Genomic DNA, 20,896 nt, shown 5'->3' on the forward strand with positions numbered 1-20,896 from the left:
CTCCAGGTTTAAGTGTCTCTATGGTTATTTCGTATTAAGACTTTTGCGTAGTGTATTTTTTACAGTTTGTTTAAAATCGTACTGATGTCTATCTTTTTATATTAACAGAACGGTTCACGCTAGAACCAAACGGAACAATCAGAGAAATATGCAGTGAAGGGAAGCGATACGTAGGTAGCAAGATCTCCTACAACATCAGTTAATGGAGGAAGAGCAGCAATTGCCTGGGTTACAGGACAATGGTGGTTAGTTGCATGTAGAGCAGGAGGAAGTTCAGCAGACTTAGGAACAGGGAAGACATCCAGAGTATCTTTCTCATCTCAATGACCTTATTGCTTGGGCAATAGAAGCAGGTGTAACAGCTGCACTTCGGAATTAGCCACAGGTTCAACAGGCACCTATATCAGTACCAGTAGTTCAGACTGATCCTTGGGAAAATGTTAGGAGTTCTTTCACAAAGGGGAGCCCACCTGAGTTCTCAGGCTCCACCGATGCGAAAGTATCTCACCAGTAGAAGAAGGACATCCAGCGACATCTTCGCATGGTTCAATACACAGAGGTTCAGAAGTAGATGCTTGCTACCTTTAAGATAGTCGGAGATGCACTACAGTGGTGGGAGTTAGTTACCACTACAGAGGAGAGGACTTCATTGACCTATGATCAGTTCAATGTTTGTTTCAATGAGAAGTACTTTCCATATGCAATCAGGACAGCTATGAAGATAGAGTTCCTTAATCTAGATCAGGGGAACATGATAGTGGCAGAGTATGAGCAGTAGTTCACGCGCTTATCTCTTTTTGCTTCAGAGGAGATGGATTCAGAGGAGAAAAAATGTAATAGTTTCGTTAAGGGACTTATGTGGTCTATTAAGCTAGCTATTACATGTCGTCCAGCCTACATTACTTATGCTCAAGTGGTAGACATTGCTCTACAACAATATCAGTTGACCGTAGACTTCAGACAGGCTAGGGGTGAGGAGCGGGGTGACCGAGACTCTGCTAATCAGTCAGCTGAGAAAGGGAATGGCAATAGACACCGACATAATGATAAGGGCATATATTAGGGACAACATGTGATACCCCCAGATTTTCAGATGCGGGTTGGCCAGGCCCACGTCCGATTACCTGAGAATATCAAACCAATTAGCAATAAACGAACACATAATATAAATAAGGAAACAGGAATAAATAAAAATTTGCTGAAAAGAAACTAGAATGATAATCCAAATACTGAAACCTCAGAATAAAATTAAAATTAATAAAGAATTATTCTGATACATCCAAATTCTCCATTTCTAATACAACTTGGGAATCCATCTGGTGGACCCCTAAAAACTCCAACACTGAAATCATCAACTGAAGAACTCCACTGCTAACTCATGAAGAAGCTCCTACGTCGTCGGAAGAATGAGAAGCCGTCTCTACTCAACATGAACAAGATCTAAGACCTGGAACCGTCCGTTACCTGAAAAATAAGAGTGGGTTAGGCCCACGAATAAGTTCTATCCTAACTACAATCCAAACAGAGACCCGATACGCAGATACATCCTAGATGTCTCAACCACATCTATATAGTCCGTAATAGATAAATATATATCCACACTACAGGACTCTCACTAAACTATGCTGAGGGTCTTAACCTGAATAGAAGGCAACATGCAATATGCTCCTGAGTGGACATGACTACCTAAGCCTAACAGGGTATACCTCAACCAACATAGCTAGATACGCATCATACTGCATATACGCACCCTAACCGTTGACTATGAGACTCAAGCTCAGATCGCGGTACCTTAATTTATATATATAAATTCTCATCCAAACCAATGTAGTGCCGCTCAACTGTCATTGCCATGACACGACATAAAATTAGGATTTAAATGTTTTAATTAAATCCCTATCCCAATTATATATATAAGTTCCCTCCAAGTACAATGTTATGCCGGTCAACAGTTCATTGCTCAAGACACAACATGTAATCAGGATTTAAACATTTTAGTTAAAACCCTATCTTTCCTAATACAGAAATATAAACAACCATCCAGTATGTCGTTTAACTGTTTTAGTTGATAGGACATGAAACCATATAGGATTTAACTGTTTTAGTTAATCAATTCTGTATGTATGAATGGGTAGGAATTAGCGTTGTGACCTAATCCATCCCTCCGTAAGACACCGTCCCATACCGGTGCATACATGCAAATAATCCGTAAATGATGTAACATTATAGGCAGTACATCAAATAAAGTCCACAGTATCCATATAGTTGATAAACACAGAATTTAAACAAGTCATCAACTAAAAATCCAGAATCCATCCATGAAATTAAACAAGACAAAGTTTAATGTTTCATCAAGTTGAAATCCAGAATTCATCCATGTAATTAACGAGACAAAGTTTAATGTTTCATCAAGTTAAAATCCAGAATCCATCTATGTCATTGATACTTTAATTTATCTAACTTAAAGTTCAATAAACCCCTAATACAGTCCAGCAGTTGACAACATTATCAATAGTAAAGTGTCAATTTATAAATTTAAGAAGGATAAAATATAACTAAGGAAATCCACAGCTCTAGCCAATAATTGAAGAAACAGACAGAACAGTTCAACAATTCAAATAACAACCTCTATTTAATTATTGAAACCTAATTTACTGGTTCCTTAATTAAGATCTAACAATTAAGGTCCAACCTTTGCACAAATAAGGTCTAACAATTACATGACCCTATTACACATCCAAAATAGATTTTTAAAACATAAACCAGTCATGTACATTGCTACATCAACTTACGCAATTAAATTCTTTCCGTTCGTTAACAGTATACGACTTGTTCTGAATCCTCTATACTATTCAAGACCCTTAGCATAAAGTTCAAATTATGCATCCTAATGGTTTTAATACATCATGACTTAAAGTTTAGAACCCTGATAACATCCACAACAAATTCTGGAATCTCATTTGTCCCAACAGTATGCTAAAACCCCTAGAAACACACTGAAACAAGAGAGCCTCCTCTCAAAATTGGAGAGCAGGCTCACAAAAACCATGGAGCTGCCTCCTAGAAGGGTAGAGCCGACTCTACCTCTCCTAGAGCTGGCTCTACAATGGGTGGAGCCGGCTCTTTGTATTCTAGAGCTGGCTCTCCCTTTCTGAGAGCCTTTGCTCTTCTGTTGTTACTCCGTCTGACTACCAGTTTCGTCTCCGACCATTCTTGACCCTTTATTCACCTTAATACTGAACCTAAAAGTCCTATTTATACCCCATCTCATCTCCATGACTTGTTCACAAAAGTTCAGATCAAATACAGTGTTTAAAACCTTAACCAATTAAACATGTTTCCACTCCAAACTGGAAACCAGAGATATAAGAATTATAACAGAATAATTCCACACATACATACATCTGATTTAGCATATAACAAGCATGTATAATTTAATTAATGATCAATTAAAACCCTAGAGACAGTCTAAGGATGCACAGAACATAGGCAACGGGAAAAAGAAATGAAAGAACTTGCCTTTACAGTTTTGGATTCAAAACTCTGTTGCCGTCGTTCTAAGTTTTTCCGGCGATCCAGTTCACTGTTAAATCTCCTATTGCTCCATCTTCCTTTCTCCTATGTCCGTCCTTCAAGCCACGGCCAAACCCTCACCAAAGTGGCTTTGTTTGTTTCTCACAACCTCTCGATGTTCCTCTCTGTTTTCTCTCTATCAATTGTACGTGTATAAGGTTCTAAACCCTTTTGAGAGTATAACAGTATATATATATAAGCACCAAGGAACCCTAAATCCTAACCTCCGATGGAAAACCTAATTAACCCTACAATTTAATACACTAATAATATAAACCTAATTAACTCATTCAATTAAAATAACAAAGCGTTTAAACAATTAAAAACGAATTTAATTCAATTAAAGAAAATAAAACTATAATTAAACAATTAATTAAAACAAATCATTTAAATAAAACAATTAATTAAAACAAACCACTAGTCAAATTAAAATTTGACACCTAAGCACATATCCACAAAATAAAATTAAAATTGCACATAAAATAAAATTTAAATTCCAATCGTATCCTTTTGAAAACTAGGGGTATTACACAACAATTTTGGAAGAAACACAATGGTGGTTCAGAAGCTCACAGAGATGGGGCACCTATTCAGAGGCAGCAGAATAGGGGACCACAGGCAGGACAGGATCAGTCACAGGCTAACCAGCAGAGGAGGCCGTTTGGTACTTTCAGGGGTACTTGCTATATTTGTGGAGAGCTTGGACACACTTCCAAACAATGTCCTCGAGCAGGACAAGGACAGGGATAATATGTGCAGCAGAGACAGAGAGCACCATTACCTTTACCCGCTCCACAGATTCCACGAATTCAGGGACAGACATATCCGGCCTTACTAGCATCGCCACAGCCTCGGGGACAGGCACCGCAGCAGTTGCATTATGACAGGGTGTATAACCCCATGCCACAGGATGTTTAGGTACCTCAGGTTGTTGATGGTATGTTTCCTATTCATGGTACACAGGGGTCATGTTTTATTTTGATACGGGTGCCACATATTCATTCGTGTCTAAATCATTTGTTGCATTATCTAGGATGAGGATGCGAGTTTGCGATAGACCTTATGGTATTTCTACACCTGTTAGCAATACTGCCATTTTACATGAGGGTGATGGGCCTGTGACACTAGATATTGGTGACGAGGCCGCTTGATATACGCCAAAATAATGAAGTGAATGTGCGGTTCAAGAAAATCCTTTTAGGTCAAGTTTAAATTTATGAAACCACTACCACCACTACAACTAACGTAGCAAGGGCGAGTAGGGATCGTCCTAAGGGATTGGAGTCGTACTAGCTTGTGGAATCACAATTAGGGTTAGTAGGTCGAGTGATCAAACAAATGGTTGGTTGGTTGATTAAATTAGAGAGCAAATTAAACTAAATAATTGAATGAAATAAGGAGTAAGTAAGAGAGAGAAAAATCTTGGGGTTTAGAGGTCACCACCAAGCAATACTTTTCTACACCCTTAACAAGTGACTAATGAGGGAAATGTGTGTTGTAATATTGATGTGTGTGTGTGTTTGGTTGATTCAATTAGCAAGGGTGACCAATTAAGCATACATTGTCTAATCAACATGTGAAAAGCACAATATATCTAGCAATTAAGTATATATTGTCTAAATAACATGTGAAAAATACAATATGTCTAACAAGTCATTAATTATTTCATTAAGCTCATAAGCCAGGTACACCACAAGGTTAGAGACATATGCTACTTGTATTCAAAAGTATAGAACATCAAATAACAAGCATGGATTGTCCTCCCATCTAACAACTATGCTACCACTACACTACAATTAAGCTAATGACATGAAATTAAACTAATTAAGCTAAGGGAGAGACACAATTCATCAAGAAATGAGTATGGACCATCTAGAAAATCACAAGAGCATTCTTTTAAGCACAATGTTTTGATAATTTTTAGATCTAAGGCATTAATACACATAGACATGCATCAATAACACAAGAAATAGAGATAAACATATGAACATCTATTCTAACATACATAGACATATGGATAGAATGAAATAATCAATTGGAATCATTAAACTATATAAATCATTGAATAAACAAGATCTATATATATATAAGTGCTAAAATATGTATTACAACACTAATCCCTTAATAATACACAAAATCAAGATGTAGAAAGCATGCTTGGGGCTAACTCTAGCCCCAAGAGGATATCTAGCCACTCATGGTAGCGCTTCTCCAACCCTCAAGGGCTAACTCCTTGGATGATATGATGTGATATTAGGTCTTCCCTTGTAAAAAGTAATCCTTATCCTTATATAGGTAGGTCAAATGACACCCAAAATGAGCTGGGGTCGTGCACAAAATATTCCCCAATGATTGGATAAAGGACAACTTTCAATGAGTTGGAAATTTAACTTTTTCGCACTGGAAGAAGTTCAATCGATCGAACCTTGGACTTGGATCGATCGAACATGGCTGAGATCTATCGAACTTAGGCTGGATCGATCCTCACTGGTAGTACTTTTTGGATAAAGACAAATCTGAGATATTTTGAAGATATTTTTGGGAAAAGGACAAAAATGGTTGGTAGGGTGGTATAACTAGATAAGATCAATCATTTGGATAAGGACAAAGCAGTTCGATCGATCGAAGAATAATATTGGATCGATTGAAATTTTGAGATCTCTGAAAATGTCATCATGGCTCTGATCCATCTTGAAGTGCTGAGATCGATCATGTTGGATCGATCGAACTTTGATCTGAGATCAATCGAAGATGTTGATTTCCACCTTTTTCTTTCTTTTGCTTCCACTTGGCTCCTTTCTTTGATTCATACCAGAATTGCTTTATTTCTGCTCTTATTTGGCTGAGTTAGCTTATTTTCGGGATAAGTGCCTGAAAATGGAAATAATACGAAATCAATCTAAAACGGTAAAGTAAGATAGATAAAGGTACTAGAATGCCAAAGCTTAAGGGGTTTAAATACGCACTTTTCAGCGCTCATCAATTGGTAGACTCAGATTTCTAACCAATCTATTAGTTCTGGACATGCACACTTATGATGTAATACTTGGGATGGATTGGTTATCTCACTACCATGCCTAAGTTAATTGTCGCTATGCCACGTTCTAACGGGGTTACTAACACTTATTTATTTTATATGGAGGAGGAGACTGAGAAGGAGATTACTGTGTTACTGGATGGCATACCAATTGTACATGAGTTTTCGGATATTTTTCAAGAAATTCCAGGGTTGTCACCTAGTTGAGAGATAGACTTTATAATTGACTTAGCTCCAAGTACTATGTCTATTGTTAAAGCAACATACAGGATGACAATAGTAGAGATGCGAGAGCTGAGGGATCAGATTCAGTAATTGCTCAGTCAGGGTTTTATTCGTAAGAGTACTTCACCTTGGGGAACACCAGTTTTGTTTGTGAAGAAGAATGATGTAATACCCCGATATTTTAAATGATTTATTAATTGGAATTAATTACTTTTATTTTATTTTTAAATGATGTATTTGATTTAATTTAAATTAATTGCGTTTATTTTAATTTTTAATTGATTTGTTTTATTGAGTGCTTAGATTAATTGTTTTATTTTATTTATATTTCGTGAATTATTGATATGATGATTGTTGTCTGTGTGTTTAATTATTGATTGAATTGTTGGCGTGTTAATTTTATTGGTATGGTATAACTTGGTTGTAATTTATTATTTTGTTTATGTGCTTAGTGTAATTAGTTTTTAGTTTTTATTATTTAAGTGTCTATTTAATTATTTGATTTATTTAAATTAATTAGATTTGGGATTAAGGGAAGTTGGACCAAAAGATGTGGTATTGGGCTTGTATGACGCCTTATTGGGTTAATTAATAAAGGCCCATGATTATTTAATTATTTAAATGATCATTTTTGTATTAATTATAAATATATATAATTTTATATAAATATAATTAATTAATAATTGTTATGAAAATATATATATAGAGATATATATTTATGGATATATATAGGTTTATATGATTTAATTAACTAATGGTTAATTATGGAAGATAAATATATATATGGGTTTAATATAATATATGTTTATATATATTATATTATTTAAAGGTTATTATCTTATTAGGTAGTCCTAATTGGAATAGGATTTAGGTTTTAATGTATAAATATACACATAAGGTTTATGATTAAAAATTTACACGTTAGAAAAATAAGAGAAAGAGAGAAGGAGAAGGCCGACAAAGAGGAGGCCGGGTTAGAGAAAGAGTACGTCGGATTTGGAGGAGGCAATCAAGGCTTGAAGCTTCGGTTTCGTTTTGAAACCTTCAGGCGAGTTCTTCTCTAACTTTCCTCTTAGAACTCATAAGGATTTCACCTTAAGTATCAAAATCTAAGTTAAATTTATTGATTAAAGGATAGTTAGAACGGAATATTTAAAATATGAATTATTATATTTTATTTTTTGGAATTTTAGATTTTTATTGTTGTATATATGTGTTGTATATTTTGTTTACATCAACAGATAGGCTGGATTTGGACCCAAGAGGGGTTAATTAGTGTTTTAAAATTTCTGGAATTTTTCTTAAATTTTCTGGAATTTTCTGATATTTTTTTGGTATTTTTGGTAATTTATTAGAATTTAATATATTTATTGGAAATATATATATATATATATATATATATATATATATATATATATTATTTAGACATATATGCACACTGGAGGAGACGTCGGTAGTTGTCGCAAGTATAGGGTTGTGATCCAGTGTGGGATGGCGCATGGAATGATGGTGTGGTTGCTAATCTAGGCTGTTGAAAAAGTTTGATATAGGTGGATTGATCTAGTGCATCGCAGTGCATTGAAGTATGGTGCGCATGTAAATCTGGACCATGGATTAGGTTTAGTCAACAGAAGATTAATCTGGTGTGGGTGCATTTGTGTGAGCTCAAGTGAGTTAATCCAGTGTGGGCGCGCTCACAGTAGCGTTTAAGCTCAGCCAATTATTTTTGCCTATTTGTGACATAAAATTAAAACGGTCATAACTTAGTCATCTTAAATCGAAATTGGGTCATTCTTGAGCTCAAATTCAAAGATTTTTTGTGCTTTTTCCAATGGTACCAATTTCATTATTAGATTCCCATCATAGTAGGAGGTATTTATGTTTTAGTGAGACAGTATCGAAAAATTATTTACCGGGATGGAGGATTTATGAAAATTATTTATGACGAGATTTAGTGGCATTTTAAATTGTGTAAATATAATAAATTATTATATTGTTATGGAAGAAGGTGTATATAGGTGTGTGTGTGTGTGTGTGTATAATTATATATATGCGTACACATTGATTTTATTAAATTATGATTAGTATGGAATGAAGGAGATATAAATATATATATATATATATATATATATTTAAATAATTATATATATATATATATATATATATATATATATATATATATATATGTATGTGAATTAAGGTTATTTGTATTGTTATTCATATTTCATATATATGGATAGGCCGATTATTAAATTAATTATATACATGAGATATGCATGGAATGTCTACACATGAGTTGTTTTATTTGTAAGTTGATTTTCCTACGTAGGAATTGTTTGGTTGGTAAATTAACTTTTAAGGTTTGATACATGGTTGAATTATAGGCATGGATGACTTGCCAAAGACTTAAATCTTTTACCTTATTTGTATGAATAAAATACATAATTGGAAAGCATGGATGAGTTGCTAATTAAAAGTATAAATAAATATATACTTAAGGAGGCATGGTTGATTTGCCAAGATATAAATAAATATATTCAAGGAGGCATGGTTGAGTTGCCAATTTATAAATGAAAATATTTATCATAGCATGGTCGATTTGCCAAAGCGTATTTAAATTGCTACGTGTTAGATGATTAAAATATCATTTATGATAATTGTATGTGTAGATTGGATTATGATTAGATATTCTTAAATTAGAATAATCTAGTATTTAATGGTTAGTGTATTATTTTATATTAATAAAATAATATTGGTGTAAACACTGATGATTTGTCAAAACTTAGATTTTGGATATGTGATTTAAATAATTATAATTATTGTCGGGTTTTAGGTTAAATATAATCTTCCTTTTATTATAATTTATTGTTTAAATGATTAAACAACTCACTAGAATGGAATTAAGGTTAAAGGAATTTCTTTTTAAAAGAAATGGTAGATTGGGATAGGTATGATTATTATTTTAATCATTGTTTAATAGTTTTAAAAATTTAATAAATCTATTAATGGATGTGATTAGTGTAGTATATATAATTGTTTATATATATATATATATATATATATATATATATATATCATGCTAGATTAAAGTTAAAAACTCCATTAGGTTTGGTTTTGATCAGAGATGATCTGTTTATTGGTTTTCAGAGGCTTGGTAGAGTGAATTTGCTCGTAGGGTTTAACCCACGATTTATTTTTCAGGTTATTAGAAGTTCAAGTCTCAAGGTTGAGGATCCGCAGCTGGAGGACTTATCCATTCTTTCGTTTTTTTTTTTTTCCTGTAAGATATTATTGTTATTTTCATTTAATGTGAGTATTTAATAATGAACTTCTAGATAGTGGATTTTGGTTAAGGGGTCCTTGAGTTACATGATTCCCGAGCTATAACCATTCGAGAGTTATTAATGGATTTATTATTTAATAGATTTTCCTTCCGCGAGTTATTTATTCATTTCTATTTTCTTTTTGTCATCTGTGCTTGTTAAATACTTTAATTGTTTTGATATCCCCTGATTTTGTGCGCGGATTTGATCAACCCGTGTTCCAAAATTTGGGGGTATCACAAATGATGGTTCACTTCACCTGTGTATAGATTACAGGGAGTTGAATAAGGTTACTATTTATAACAGGTATCCTTTGCCCAAGATTGATGATCTTTTTGATCAGTTGAAGGGAGCTGCATACTTCTCTAAAATTGATCTGCGTTCTGGATATCATTAACTTCGGGTAAGGGAGCAAGATGTTCCTAGGACAACGTTTCTCACTCGATATAGTTTTTATGAGTTCCGCATCATACCTTTCGGATTGACTAACACACCAGCAGTCTTCATGGATTTAATAAATTAAGTCTTCAGGGCTTACATAGATTAGTTTGTCATCGTCTTCATTGATGATATTTTGATTTATTCAAAGTCAGAGGACGATCATACTAGACATCTTTGCACAGTGTTGCAGACGCTTCATGAACACCAGTTATATGTCAAGTTCGAGAAATGTGAATTTTGGCAGTGGGAAATGAAGTTTTTGGGTCACGTAGTGTCAGAAAGGGGAATAGCAGTAGATCCAGTTAAAATAATTTTGATTGTGTATGCATGTGAGATTAGATTAAAATAGTATGTATGTTAATGAAGATTATAATTGCTTTATCTTGATTTTTCTTACTTGAATACTTGTTTTAATTGGTATTAATAATGCATAATGGATTTAAATAATTTTCTGGATTAATCTGGTACTTAGTTTAGACGGTTAGGGACCTTAACATAGACGAACAAAATCATTAGAAGTTGCCGGAGATGAAGCAGACGATGCATAACAGAGAAAGAGCCGGCTCCCTATTGAAGGGAGGTGGCTCCCATTGCAAAGAAGCAGTTTCCTTTTGTGGGGAACCAGCTCTTCTTAGTGAGGAGACGGCTCCCTTAAGGGGTCTCCATGATGGAAGGAGGCGGCTCATTCCCTATGTGTTGGGTTTTGACGAGCTTTTGGCCACAATGCTTGGGTTTTGGGGCTCTAGATTCATTTAGGAGCTTCCATAGGGGATTTAAATGATTTTTAAGGATATACTAAAATCCCAGAGTGTGTACTAATGCATAATAAATCAAATGGTACTAAGAACTTGAACAATATGAGATTTTCAAATAAATTTGCATATTGTATTTGGTTTGGATTATTCAAATTAATAGTGTAGAGGTAAGCAATTTTTAAACCCAATACATAGTTTTATTTATTTATTTATTAAAGCGATGATTTTTAGAAGAGAGTTAATTAGTTGTTGCTGAAGTTGAAATAGACACGATGAAAATGTATGGTGATCTTCTATGCTGTAGAGACTAGAGAGAGAAAGAGAGCTGAGAGACGATTTAAAGAGAGAAAGGAAAAGAGAGATTTTTTTTTTTCTTCTTCTTCTTCTTACATAAGTAAGGGCATTTTAGGGCTTTTATAAAAAAAATTGGTCAAAATTGACGATTAAGGAGTAATTTGCTCAAAAGGTTGATAATACAGGGATTTATTTGCACTTTATTTTTAGTGGGGGTGTTTCTTGCACATTTTTTATATAGCGAGGGGGTTTTATGCACTTAACCCAATTAATAACTATAAATACAGGCCATGTAAAAGGACTCTTTTGTCCAATTTGTGTAAAATTGTGTTTATTTGGGACAAAGATAAAATAAACCTCAAATTGTATAAAATTGGAAAAACCTAAACGTGAATATAATTAAAATTGAAACCAAACGTTCCCTTACTATATAACACACTTACTGTAGCACTATTTATCCAAAATATACTATATAGCTGAGTATATATATATATATATATATATATATATATATATATATATATATATAAAATTGACAAAATAAGAAAAACGCAAACAAATGATTCATTCTCTTCTATTGAATTGTTTTATAGAAACAAAAATAGGGATCACCGATGATGGATACTATTAACCAACATCTGAGAAACCATTTATTCCTCAGTTGCAAAAAAAAGAGAGATTGGTTATCTATTTACATAAATAAATGGCATACTACTTTTCCAGCCTTAGCATAGACATAGAATCTTCAAACCTTCCATCCAGACATGAATTGCATATCGAAAAGCCTTCAGAAATACATTCTAGGATATGGGTTAGGCGGTGAAGACATAAAGTCTTTATTTAGAGAAAGAGGTAAACTTGTCCGATCACCAAAGCCATTCCCAGGAACCAAGTCCAAGCTTTGGTTATCTATTTACATAAATAAATATTTATATCTATATAACAGCACATCAAGGCAATGTCAGGCTGCGTTTTCTCTCTCTAGATTTCTCCCTAATTTTTTTATATATATTTATATTTAGAAACCAAAAAGAAAAAGAAAGATGAATGGAGTCTGAAAATTGGAAACAGACGATGAAAGATCAGAGCCGCCGGTGGCGACGAAGTTTCCAGCTAGATCAGGCAACTTCTGAGGAAGGAAGGTTGAGATCAGGAATCTTGAAATTGATATTAACGAACGCTCTAGGTGGACTATGGTCGGAGTAATTGAAATCAACAACGGAAGAGGAATCAAAGTTGCTCTAGACACCGTCAGCGATCATGTGAGGTAAGTTGATTGGTTACTTCTAAACTTGTTGAGATGTTTATGCATGATATCAGACCGCAAAATCATGGTGTGAAAAGAATTTGTTTGGTCGGTTGACTAAACTCAAATACTCTACTCCCCAACTTTTTCTAACCCTGGAGAAAGAAAGAGGGGGATGAGGGAGAGGGACAAGGAAATGGGTAGGGGTTTATATGCACATATGGGTAAGGGGCAAAATAGGAATCAAAAGGGTAAGATAGGATTTTCATATTTAGATTTTGTCAAAAAGTGGTTAGAGGAACTTATTTACATCTTTTTTGAATTTTATGGACTAACATGCATATTTTTAAAAAGTAAGGATTAGTTTTGCACAAACCCTATATATCAGGGTTTTTTTTTTGCACTTAACCCAATAAATATCCTTATATGTTTGTTTTTCCTCTTTCAACTATATCTTTATCTCACATTGTGCTTTTGATATCCCCTTTCATCTGTATTTTATATTGCATAACTAAAAAGAGCCTGTATGGATTTCCTTGCAGAGCTGCTGATAGTAATAACTATGTTATTCTAATTATCGAGTAACTGCCCTAGTATTAGCAATGCTCGGACCTTATCTTTAAAGTCGATTTCAATAGACTCTAATTGGCTCACGATCTCGTTGAACATATTTAGATGTTCGTAGATACTTCCCCCTTTGGTAATCTTCAAGTTAAACAACTTTTTAATCAGTGTACTTTATTCACTGCAGACGGTTGTTCATACATGCTAAAAAATGTGTCATAAGAGACACCAACGAATTCTCATTCTTAATGTTAAAGGCAATTGACTTTAACAACGTCATATTGATGGTGCCAAGAGTCTTCCAATCAAGTAATTTTCACTTTGAATTCTTCATATCTTATGACTACTCTCCAAAAAGAAGATACAAATTTTTTTATAGAAGTAATCTTTGACTTGCATCTTTCAAGAATGAAATTTATGTTGTCAAACTTCTCGATCATAGATGTCTTATATTTTGATGTCATTGCTCCCACTCGATCAAACAGGTTGAATAGAGAGAATTACTCCTTAAAAACTTGTCAAACGCCCTTGTGCCCTAGGTTTGCAAACCAAAGGCTCTAAAATTAGTTATTGAGCGCAACAAAAGCTCTGATATCAGTTATTGGAAGTAAATCACGCAGAATAAGCTATCAAAGAAAAAAATAATCACACATAATCAACACAAAAGATACATGATTGGGCAAAATCGTTTTGCTACGTCCACGAAGTGCATTAAACAAATTCACTATAAATTAGTTGAAAGATTACAATGGAGAACATCATTTCTCTCAATCTCTATTGTGGTTTCTCTCTTTATGACACACACACTAGGGATTATACAAAACCTAATATATATTAAGGTTGACAAAATTCAACACAACCCGCCAACATGACTCGAAGATGACACGATCAGCAACAATTGTTAAAAATTGTTAATAAGTTGAGGGGGACAGTTTAAAATTTTAAAGAATTACATACAAAACTGTAATTTTTTAAAAGTTGAGAAGGAGACCTTAATTGGCTCCGTCCATGGACACGAAGTTAACGGGTTTGGGTTGATTTTAGTCGTGTTCATGTCATAATCGTGTCAACTTGTTTAAATATTAATCCTAACATGTTTGTGGTACAACATGTTTAACTGATTAGACCCCGTTTAATTTATTGTGTCATGGGTCAAGCTGATTAACTTGATCGTAACTTGTTTTAACTCAATTACTATGGGGAACGGATCCTCTCCAAGGAAAGTTCTCTTCAAACATCTACAGGTATTAATCGTACGACTATTAATGAGCCACATCAACAACTTATTTCACTACTGAATACACTAAAACACGACACTTTCTTACCATTCTGAAACTTTCTTTTTCTATTCATAAATTCTTGGAAATTAGTATTACCCAAATTTGATATTTCTACATAAACCCTTAAAATAACTTTCTTACCGTTAACTTTATTTTTTGATTATCTCTACCATCAACAATCTTTAATTTTTACAATGGAAGATTTGCAAGATTAATCAAACATATATTTTTATTCCCAAATTCTAAAAAAAAATAATATTGCTAAAATTTGAGATTTCTACATAAACCTTTAAAATAATTTTCTTACCTTGAAACTTTCTTTTTCGATTTTCTCTACCATCAACAATCTTTGATTGTTACAATTGAAGATTTGCAAGATTAATCAAACTTATATTTTTATTCACAAATTCTAGAAAAATTAGTATTGTCCAAATTTGAGATTTCTATATAAACTCTTAAAATAATTCTAATCTCCAAAGATCCATGCTATGTGAGATTGATAGAAGAATTGACTGGTTTTGAGAGAAGAATTCAATTATAGGAAGGAAACTGATCCCTAATAGGAAAGTTGGTTGGAAAAGCGTAAGGCTTGATGTGCTTTAATTCAAACGTATTCAGTAATAAAATAAGTTATTGATGTGGCGTCTTAGTAGTCGTAGGATTAATACTTGTAGATACTTGGAGAAAACTTTTTTTGGAGAGGATCCGTTCCTATTACAATGGACACTTCTATTGTTTCAATATAAATTCGATATAGATATTGTATTTAGCATTTTTTTTAATTGTGTTATCCAAATTATACTAATTTTCAAAATTTGGTTTTCTATGATCTTAATTTTTAAAATATGTTTTATTTTTTATAGGTAAATTAATAAGTAATTACATGACTTATTAATGCTAAACGGTTTAAACAGGTTTGAACATTTGACTATGATAGTCTATTAATAATCATCTATCTTAAATAATAATAATCATAATTTAAATACATAAATTCTTCAACATACAGAAGACTTGTAGAGTTGATTCCAGGCTCAGTATTTCCACTCTAATCCATTCAATCGGCAGATGCAACCTAACACTTCAAAATCGATTGGACATCTGGCGGGATTAATACATGACATCTGGCATGTTGTTGTGTCAATGGGAAGACGATTAGGAAGCGGTTTAGAAATTTCAAACTAGACAACTAGAGTAGCATGTCTTTAATATTCACTAACGCCACCTCGACGCTTTCATTAATTAACTAGTTTATATCACTATGCCGGACTTCCATGGCATCTTGAGAGGCCAAATGATAAACGTCAGTGTCTAAAGTTTGGGGTAATCGCGAAATCTGGTGGGCCTATGATCAACTATCTAGAAACAAGCGGGACCCACCTAGTCTATTATGTCGGCCGCTCGCCATTGAATAGTATACTAGAAGAATTATGGTGCCAAAATGCTTTTAATATATCTCTATATCCATCTATAAAAGCCCATGGTTGCCCTTCTTCATTTCACAGCCCAAGTAGTATCTACATTGATCCCATCCCCCTCCTAGGCTTAACCAGTTTCTTCTTTTTATTAGACAATCACTAATCATGGGTGTCACCACTTATACCCAAGAAGACGCTTGTTCCGTTGCTCCTTCCCGGATGTTCAAGGCTTTGATCCTTGACTCCCACAATCTCATCCCCAAAATTGCGCCTCAATCCATCAAGAGCATTGAGTTTGTTCATGGAGATGGTGGAGTTGGAAGCATCAAACAGACCAACTTCCCTGATGGTTAATTTCTCACTTTTATATATCAATAATTACACTTATCTAGCTTATTTTTTTATAATACTATTGCAATATATCTTATATTTTTGTTTGTGTCCGTGTTTGTGATTCGAACAAAGTTTAACACGTACGTTTGTATGCAGCTGCCCCCTTCAAGTATGTGAAACATAGGATTGATGCTCTGGACACAGCCAATTTTTCAAGCAAGTACACTGTGATTGAAGGAGATGTGTTGGGCGACAAGCTCGATTCTATCACTTATGAGGCAAAGATCGAGGCCGGCCCCGGTGGCGGAAGCGTGTGCAAGTTGACAAGTTATTACCACACTAAGGGTGACATTGAAATCAAACCAGAGGAACTCAAAGCTGGCAAAGACAAAGCCACTGAAATGTTCAAGAAAGTGGAGGAGCACTTGCTGGCACACCCACAACTATATGCTTAAGTCAAGTGTGTGTATGTTAAAAACCGAGCTTTCACTCCATCCCCTATGAGATCGATCTTCCCTTTCTCATGTAAGTCAAGGAGTACTGGTTTTTAATCATTCAGGATAAAAAATAATAATAGTGAGTGGTTTTTAATTTTTATTTTGGCTTTATGATAATAAGAACAACAATCCTTTGTGATACTGGTAAAGAGTAGCAAAGGACATTTGAGGTGTTTGGTGTGAACTATATGTATTATAGTGAGGCATGTACTAAGGTCGTTTTTGATAAGACCCAAAAATAAAAATGAGGAAGATGGAGTGTTGTAATAAATTGTGATATCTGTTGTGTTTTAAATTTGTACTTGAATGCTCTGTGTTTCTTCTTTCCACTCTTGCAGTGAAGGCTCTTGCTGCTTCGAAACTAAAAATCCTCTGCTTTTCTTCTTGTTATTTTATGATAGATGTGATCAATCTTTCTTATTGATGAAGATGTCAGTTGTTAAAATTGGTTAATTGATGAAGAAAGGATTGTTTCAACCTGGCAGACCATATGATCCATTTAGAATCAAATTGATAAATTGGAATACCTTTTCCAGTATGTCAAAGATATATCTCTACTGAATAGAAGAAAGGATTGTTTTAACCTGGCAGACCATCTGATCCATTTAGAATCAAATTGATAAATTGGAATACCTTTTCCAGTATGTCAGATATATCTCTACTGAATAGAGGGGAAAGGGAAAACAAGCTTTGTTTTATGATACCATAATACACACACAAATAAAATAAACTCAAGGCATGACATGAATGCACTCAAAAAAATGGCACCACATAAGAAGTAGTGGTAATGTGCGAATCATTATTATTTTGACACAAAAAAGAGTATTTTCCACACCCCTTCTTGTGTTCAAGACTAGTAAGACGAAAATTTTATTATTCCCCGCTTACATATGTGTAGTATCTAGTCAAATTTGATTTTCGTTGAATAAAAAACAATTGATGTATATTATGACATTTAAATACGAGAATAGTAACATAGTCACACCACTCCAATTTGGATTAAAAAAACAAAGAGAGGGTAAAGTCAAATAGTATTCCCGGCATATAGTAGAAAAAGAATATATAAACAAGCAACAGTTTTTCTTTCATTATTTAATTTTTTGACCATACATAATTGCCAAGAAGTTGGAAGTGCGAAATAACTTCTAGGTTAGAGCTAGGCCTCGATGGCATGTTAAAGGAGAAAAACAAAGAGTCACGGATTTAACTTTTTAAAGGTGTAATTAGAAGAAATTAAATACAATTGTCAATTTGATTTTCTCATGTAAAAATCCTAAAGATCCATCCATGCAAAGTGAAGGAACAAAAAAGAAAAAAATGAAGACACGGTAATAGAAGGACAACATTCACTCATATTTAATAAATTATAACGTGTTTATTAGCAAATCGTGGCAATAATGCCAATGGAAAAAAGAAATAAAACAAAAAGTGAGACAAAATTTATGATGGAGAATTGTCCCACATCATCGAGACGAGATAAATAGACTTTTTAGGCATAGACAGTAGGGTTGGCGACGAGGTGATTTTCGACAACCTTGTACATCTCCGAAGCCCTTTCTTTTCCAGCCTTGATCTCCTCTTCTTTAAGCTCGGCACCATCCTTTGCCACCTTATAATGAGTTGTGGTCTTGCAAACGCATCCTGAACCAGAGGGCTCAAACTTAATCTCATAACAAATGGACTCGATATTCTTGCCCAACATATCACCCTCAAATACAGTGTACTTGATTTCGTTGTTGTTTTCGTCAAGGCTATCAATTTTGTGCTTCATGTATTTGAAACGACTCCCTACCACACGAATACAACAGAGTATAAAATGTAAGTATATGATAGTAATTAATTGTGGATATTTATATATATGCAATGCAACGACATATAAAATATAAAAATTGATAAAATAGTAGTAATTTGGATGAATTTGGAAGTGATAAACCTTCAGCGAAGTTGGTTTGTTTAACAGTGCCAGGACCTCCATTTCCTGAAACAACATCAATGCTTTTGATAGATTGAGGCACAATCTTAGGGAGGAGGTTTTGGGGGTCAAGGCACAAAGCCTTGAACAACCTTGCAGGAGGAACTGGTGAAGTGAACTCATGGTTAAGAGTGGTGACTTCACCTCCAGCTTTTGCCATAATGGTAATAGTTAAAAACAAGAAAGATTAATTTGGGGTTTAACAAGAAAGAAACAAAGAATATTGTTTTTTTTTTTGTTGGACTTGAAGTTGTGGGTAGAGTTGGATAATTGGTATGCTATTTATAGAGTTGGGAGTCCTGCTTGTATGGGCATTTCAGGTGAGCAAAAGTCTTGGAATCCGGAAAAACAGAAAAAAGGAGAAACAATCGGGTTCAACGTTTAATATCCCACTCAAGGCGCCACTTTTATGGAACAGATGATTGACCGGTTGTCACAAAATGGGCTTATCCATCATCAGTCATGGGTCTGCTGTGTTGTAAGCTTGGCCCATGGAATAGCCGCTCGCTTTTGGGCTGTGGCATTCTCACCATCCCTAGAAGCTAGAAACGGACACACTTGTGTTGGAAAACGGTGAAACAATGAATACTCGAATGTTTATCGGATTACGGCCCAATTTTTACGTGTTCGACCAATTCATCTATTTACTGAGTACTTTAATTTCACTTTCTAGTTATATTTTACAACTTTAAAAAATTAAGGATGGGTTGGCAACTTGGGCTTGGGTTGATTAGCTCAGAATGATAATAGAATTGTGTTGGGTTTAGATATTCGGGTTGAACCCGAATTAACCCGCCCAATCTCCTAGAGTTGCACCTCTACTTGCAACTTGAATTGAATTCTCTGTTTTAATTCGGATTTCTAACCTACTAACAAATAAAATAATCATAACTTTTTTAACAATCAAAAACTAATAAGTTGAATATATCATTACATAATATTATGGTCCATAAACAAAAATTAATAACTATAATATTGTAAATCCTAACTTAGTACAAATATCACGTATAAAGTAATCGCTAAAAATAACCAAACATATATGCATATAAATTACAGCCAAGTCAACTCACTAAACAACATATGCAACCAATATATATATATATATATATGAGGATATCAAAAATGGCCTGGGCCGGGCGCGATCCAGACTGCTAGGAATGGGCTGGGCAAGAGCAACCGTTTCAAACCAAGTCTTCAATGGTCAGGCCCAAAACCAGAAGATCAGATTGGAAGCCCAATTTTGAATAAAAGGAGTTAAGCTCATAATTAAGAAGAGCTCAGAAGAATAGCCCAATGCAAGGAGTTAGTTAGGAAACTTTTAGAAAATCTATCTATAAATAGACTAAAAATAAAGAGAAAATGGGTTGAAAAATTTCTTGAAGTGTAGAATTATCCTTTTCAAATGGAGAGTATTTTTCTTGCATTTTCAATATACATTTATAATATATTACATGTATATTGGATTGATGGTTTGGGACCGTTTACTCTGACATCCGCAAGATTTGTATATATATATATATATTATTAATTATTTTTTAACCATTTTTTTTATTTATGTAATCCATGCTAACGGTGATATGAAGATTGAACAAAAAAAACTTTCAACCAATAAAGTTCCAACTTTTTTGTTAAAAGGCCAAAGAAAGCTCATCTTCACATTTTTTTTTTTTTTTCGTAAATAAATTATTATTATTTTTTTGTAAATAAAAATTGTTGGTTTATTTTTATTTTTATTTTTATTTTTATTTTTTATTTTTTATTTTTTATCCTGGCAAGAATAAAAATTGTTGGGATTGGCCCTCCCGTGTTCATGATGAACCGTGATTCAACCATGACCTTTAGAGATCAAGCACAGTATCACACACTCTATGTACTATCTATGTTACTAGAGAGGTACAAACAAATAAGAAACTTACCTTAATTCTCTTTATAGGTAATAAT

The 20,896-nt window shown here is 33.8% G+C and overlaps 2 protein-coding genes across 2 annotated transcripts; one reads left to right on the forward strand and one right to left on the reverse strand.

Annotated features, from left to right (window-relative positions):
* The first annotated feature begins 16,222 nt into the window (after nucleotides 1-16,222).
* LOC132268802 (major strawberry allergen Fra a 1-3-like) lies at nucleotides 16,223-17,306 on the forward strand. The gene is made up of 2 exons (XM_059769647.1): nucleotides 16,223-16,502; nucleotides 16,643-17,306. Exons 1-2 carry the CDS (start codon nucleotides 16,319-16,321, stop codon nucleotides 16,939-16,941), a joined length of 483 nt encoding a protein of 160 aa, XP_059625630.1. The 5' UTR covers nucleotides 16,223-16,318; the 3' UTR covers nucleotides 16,942-17,306.
* Nucleotides 17,307-18,338: 1,032 nt separating this feature from the next.
* LOC132268329 (major strawberry allergen Fra a 1-3-like) lies at nucleotides 18,339-19,308 on the reverse strand. The gene is made up of 2 exons (XM_059769186.1): nucleotides 18,917-19,308; nucleotides 18,339-18,771 (listed from the first exon to the last, which is right to left on the reverse strand). The coding sequence occupies exons 1-2, from the start codon at nucleotides 19,113-19,115 to the stop codon at nucleotides 18,473-18,475; spliced, it is 498 nt and encodes a 165-aa protein (XP_059625169.1). The 5' UTR covers nucleotides 19,116-19,308; the 3' UTR covers nucleotides 18,339-18,472.
* Nucleotides 19,309-20,896: the final 1,588 nt, after the last annotated feature.

Source organism: Cornus florida, unplaced genomic scaffold (genome assembly GCF_030987335.1).
Source record: "Cornus florida cultivar Cherokee Brave unplaced genomic scaffold, ASM3098733v1 CherokeeBrave_3.0.0_Hap2_Chr08, whole genome shotgun sequence".
Taxonomy (NCBI): Eukaryota; Viridiplantae; Streptophyta; class Magnoliopsida; order Cornales; family Cornaceae; genus Cornus; species Cornus florida.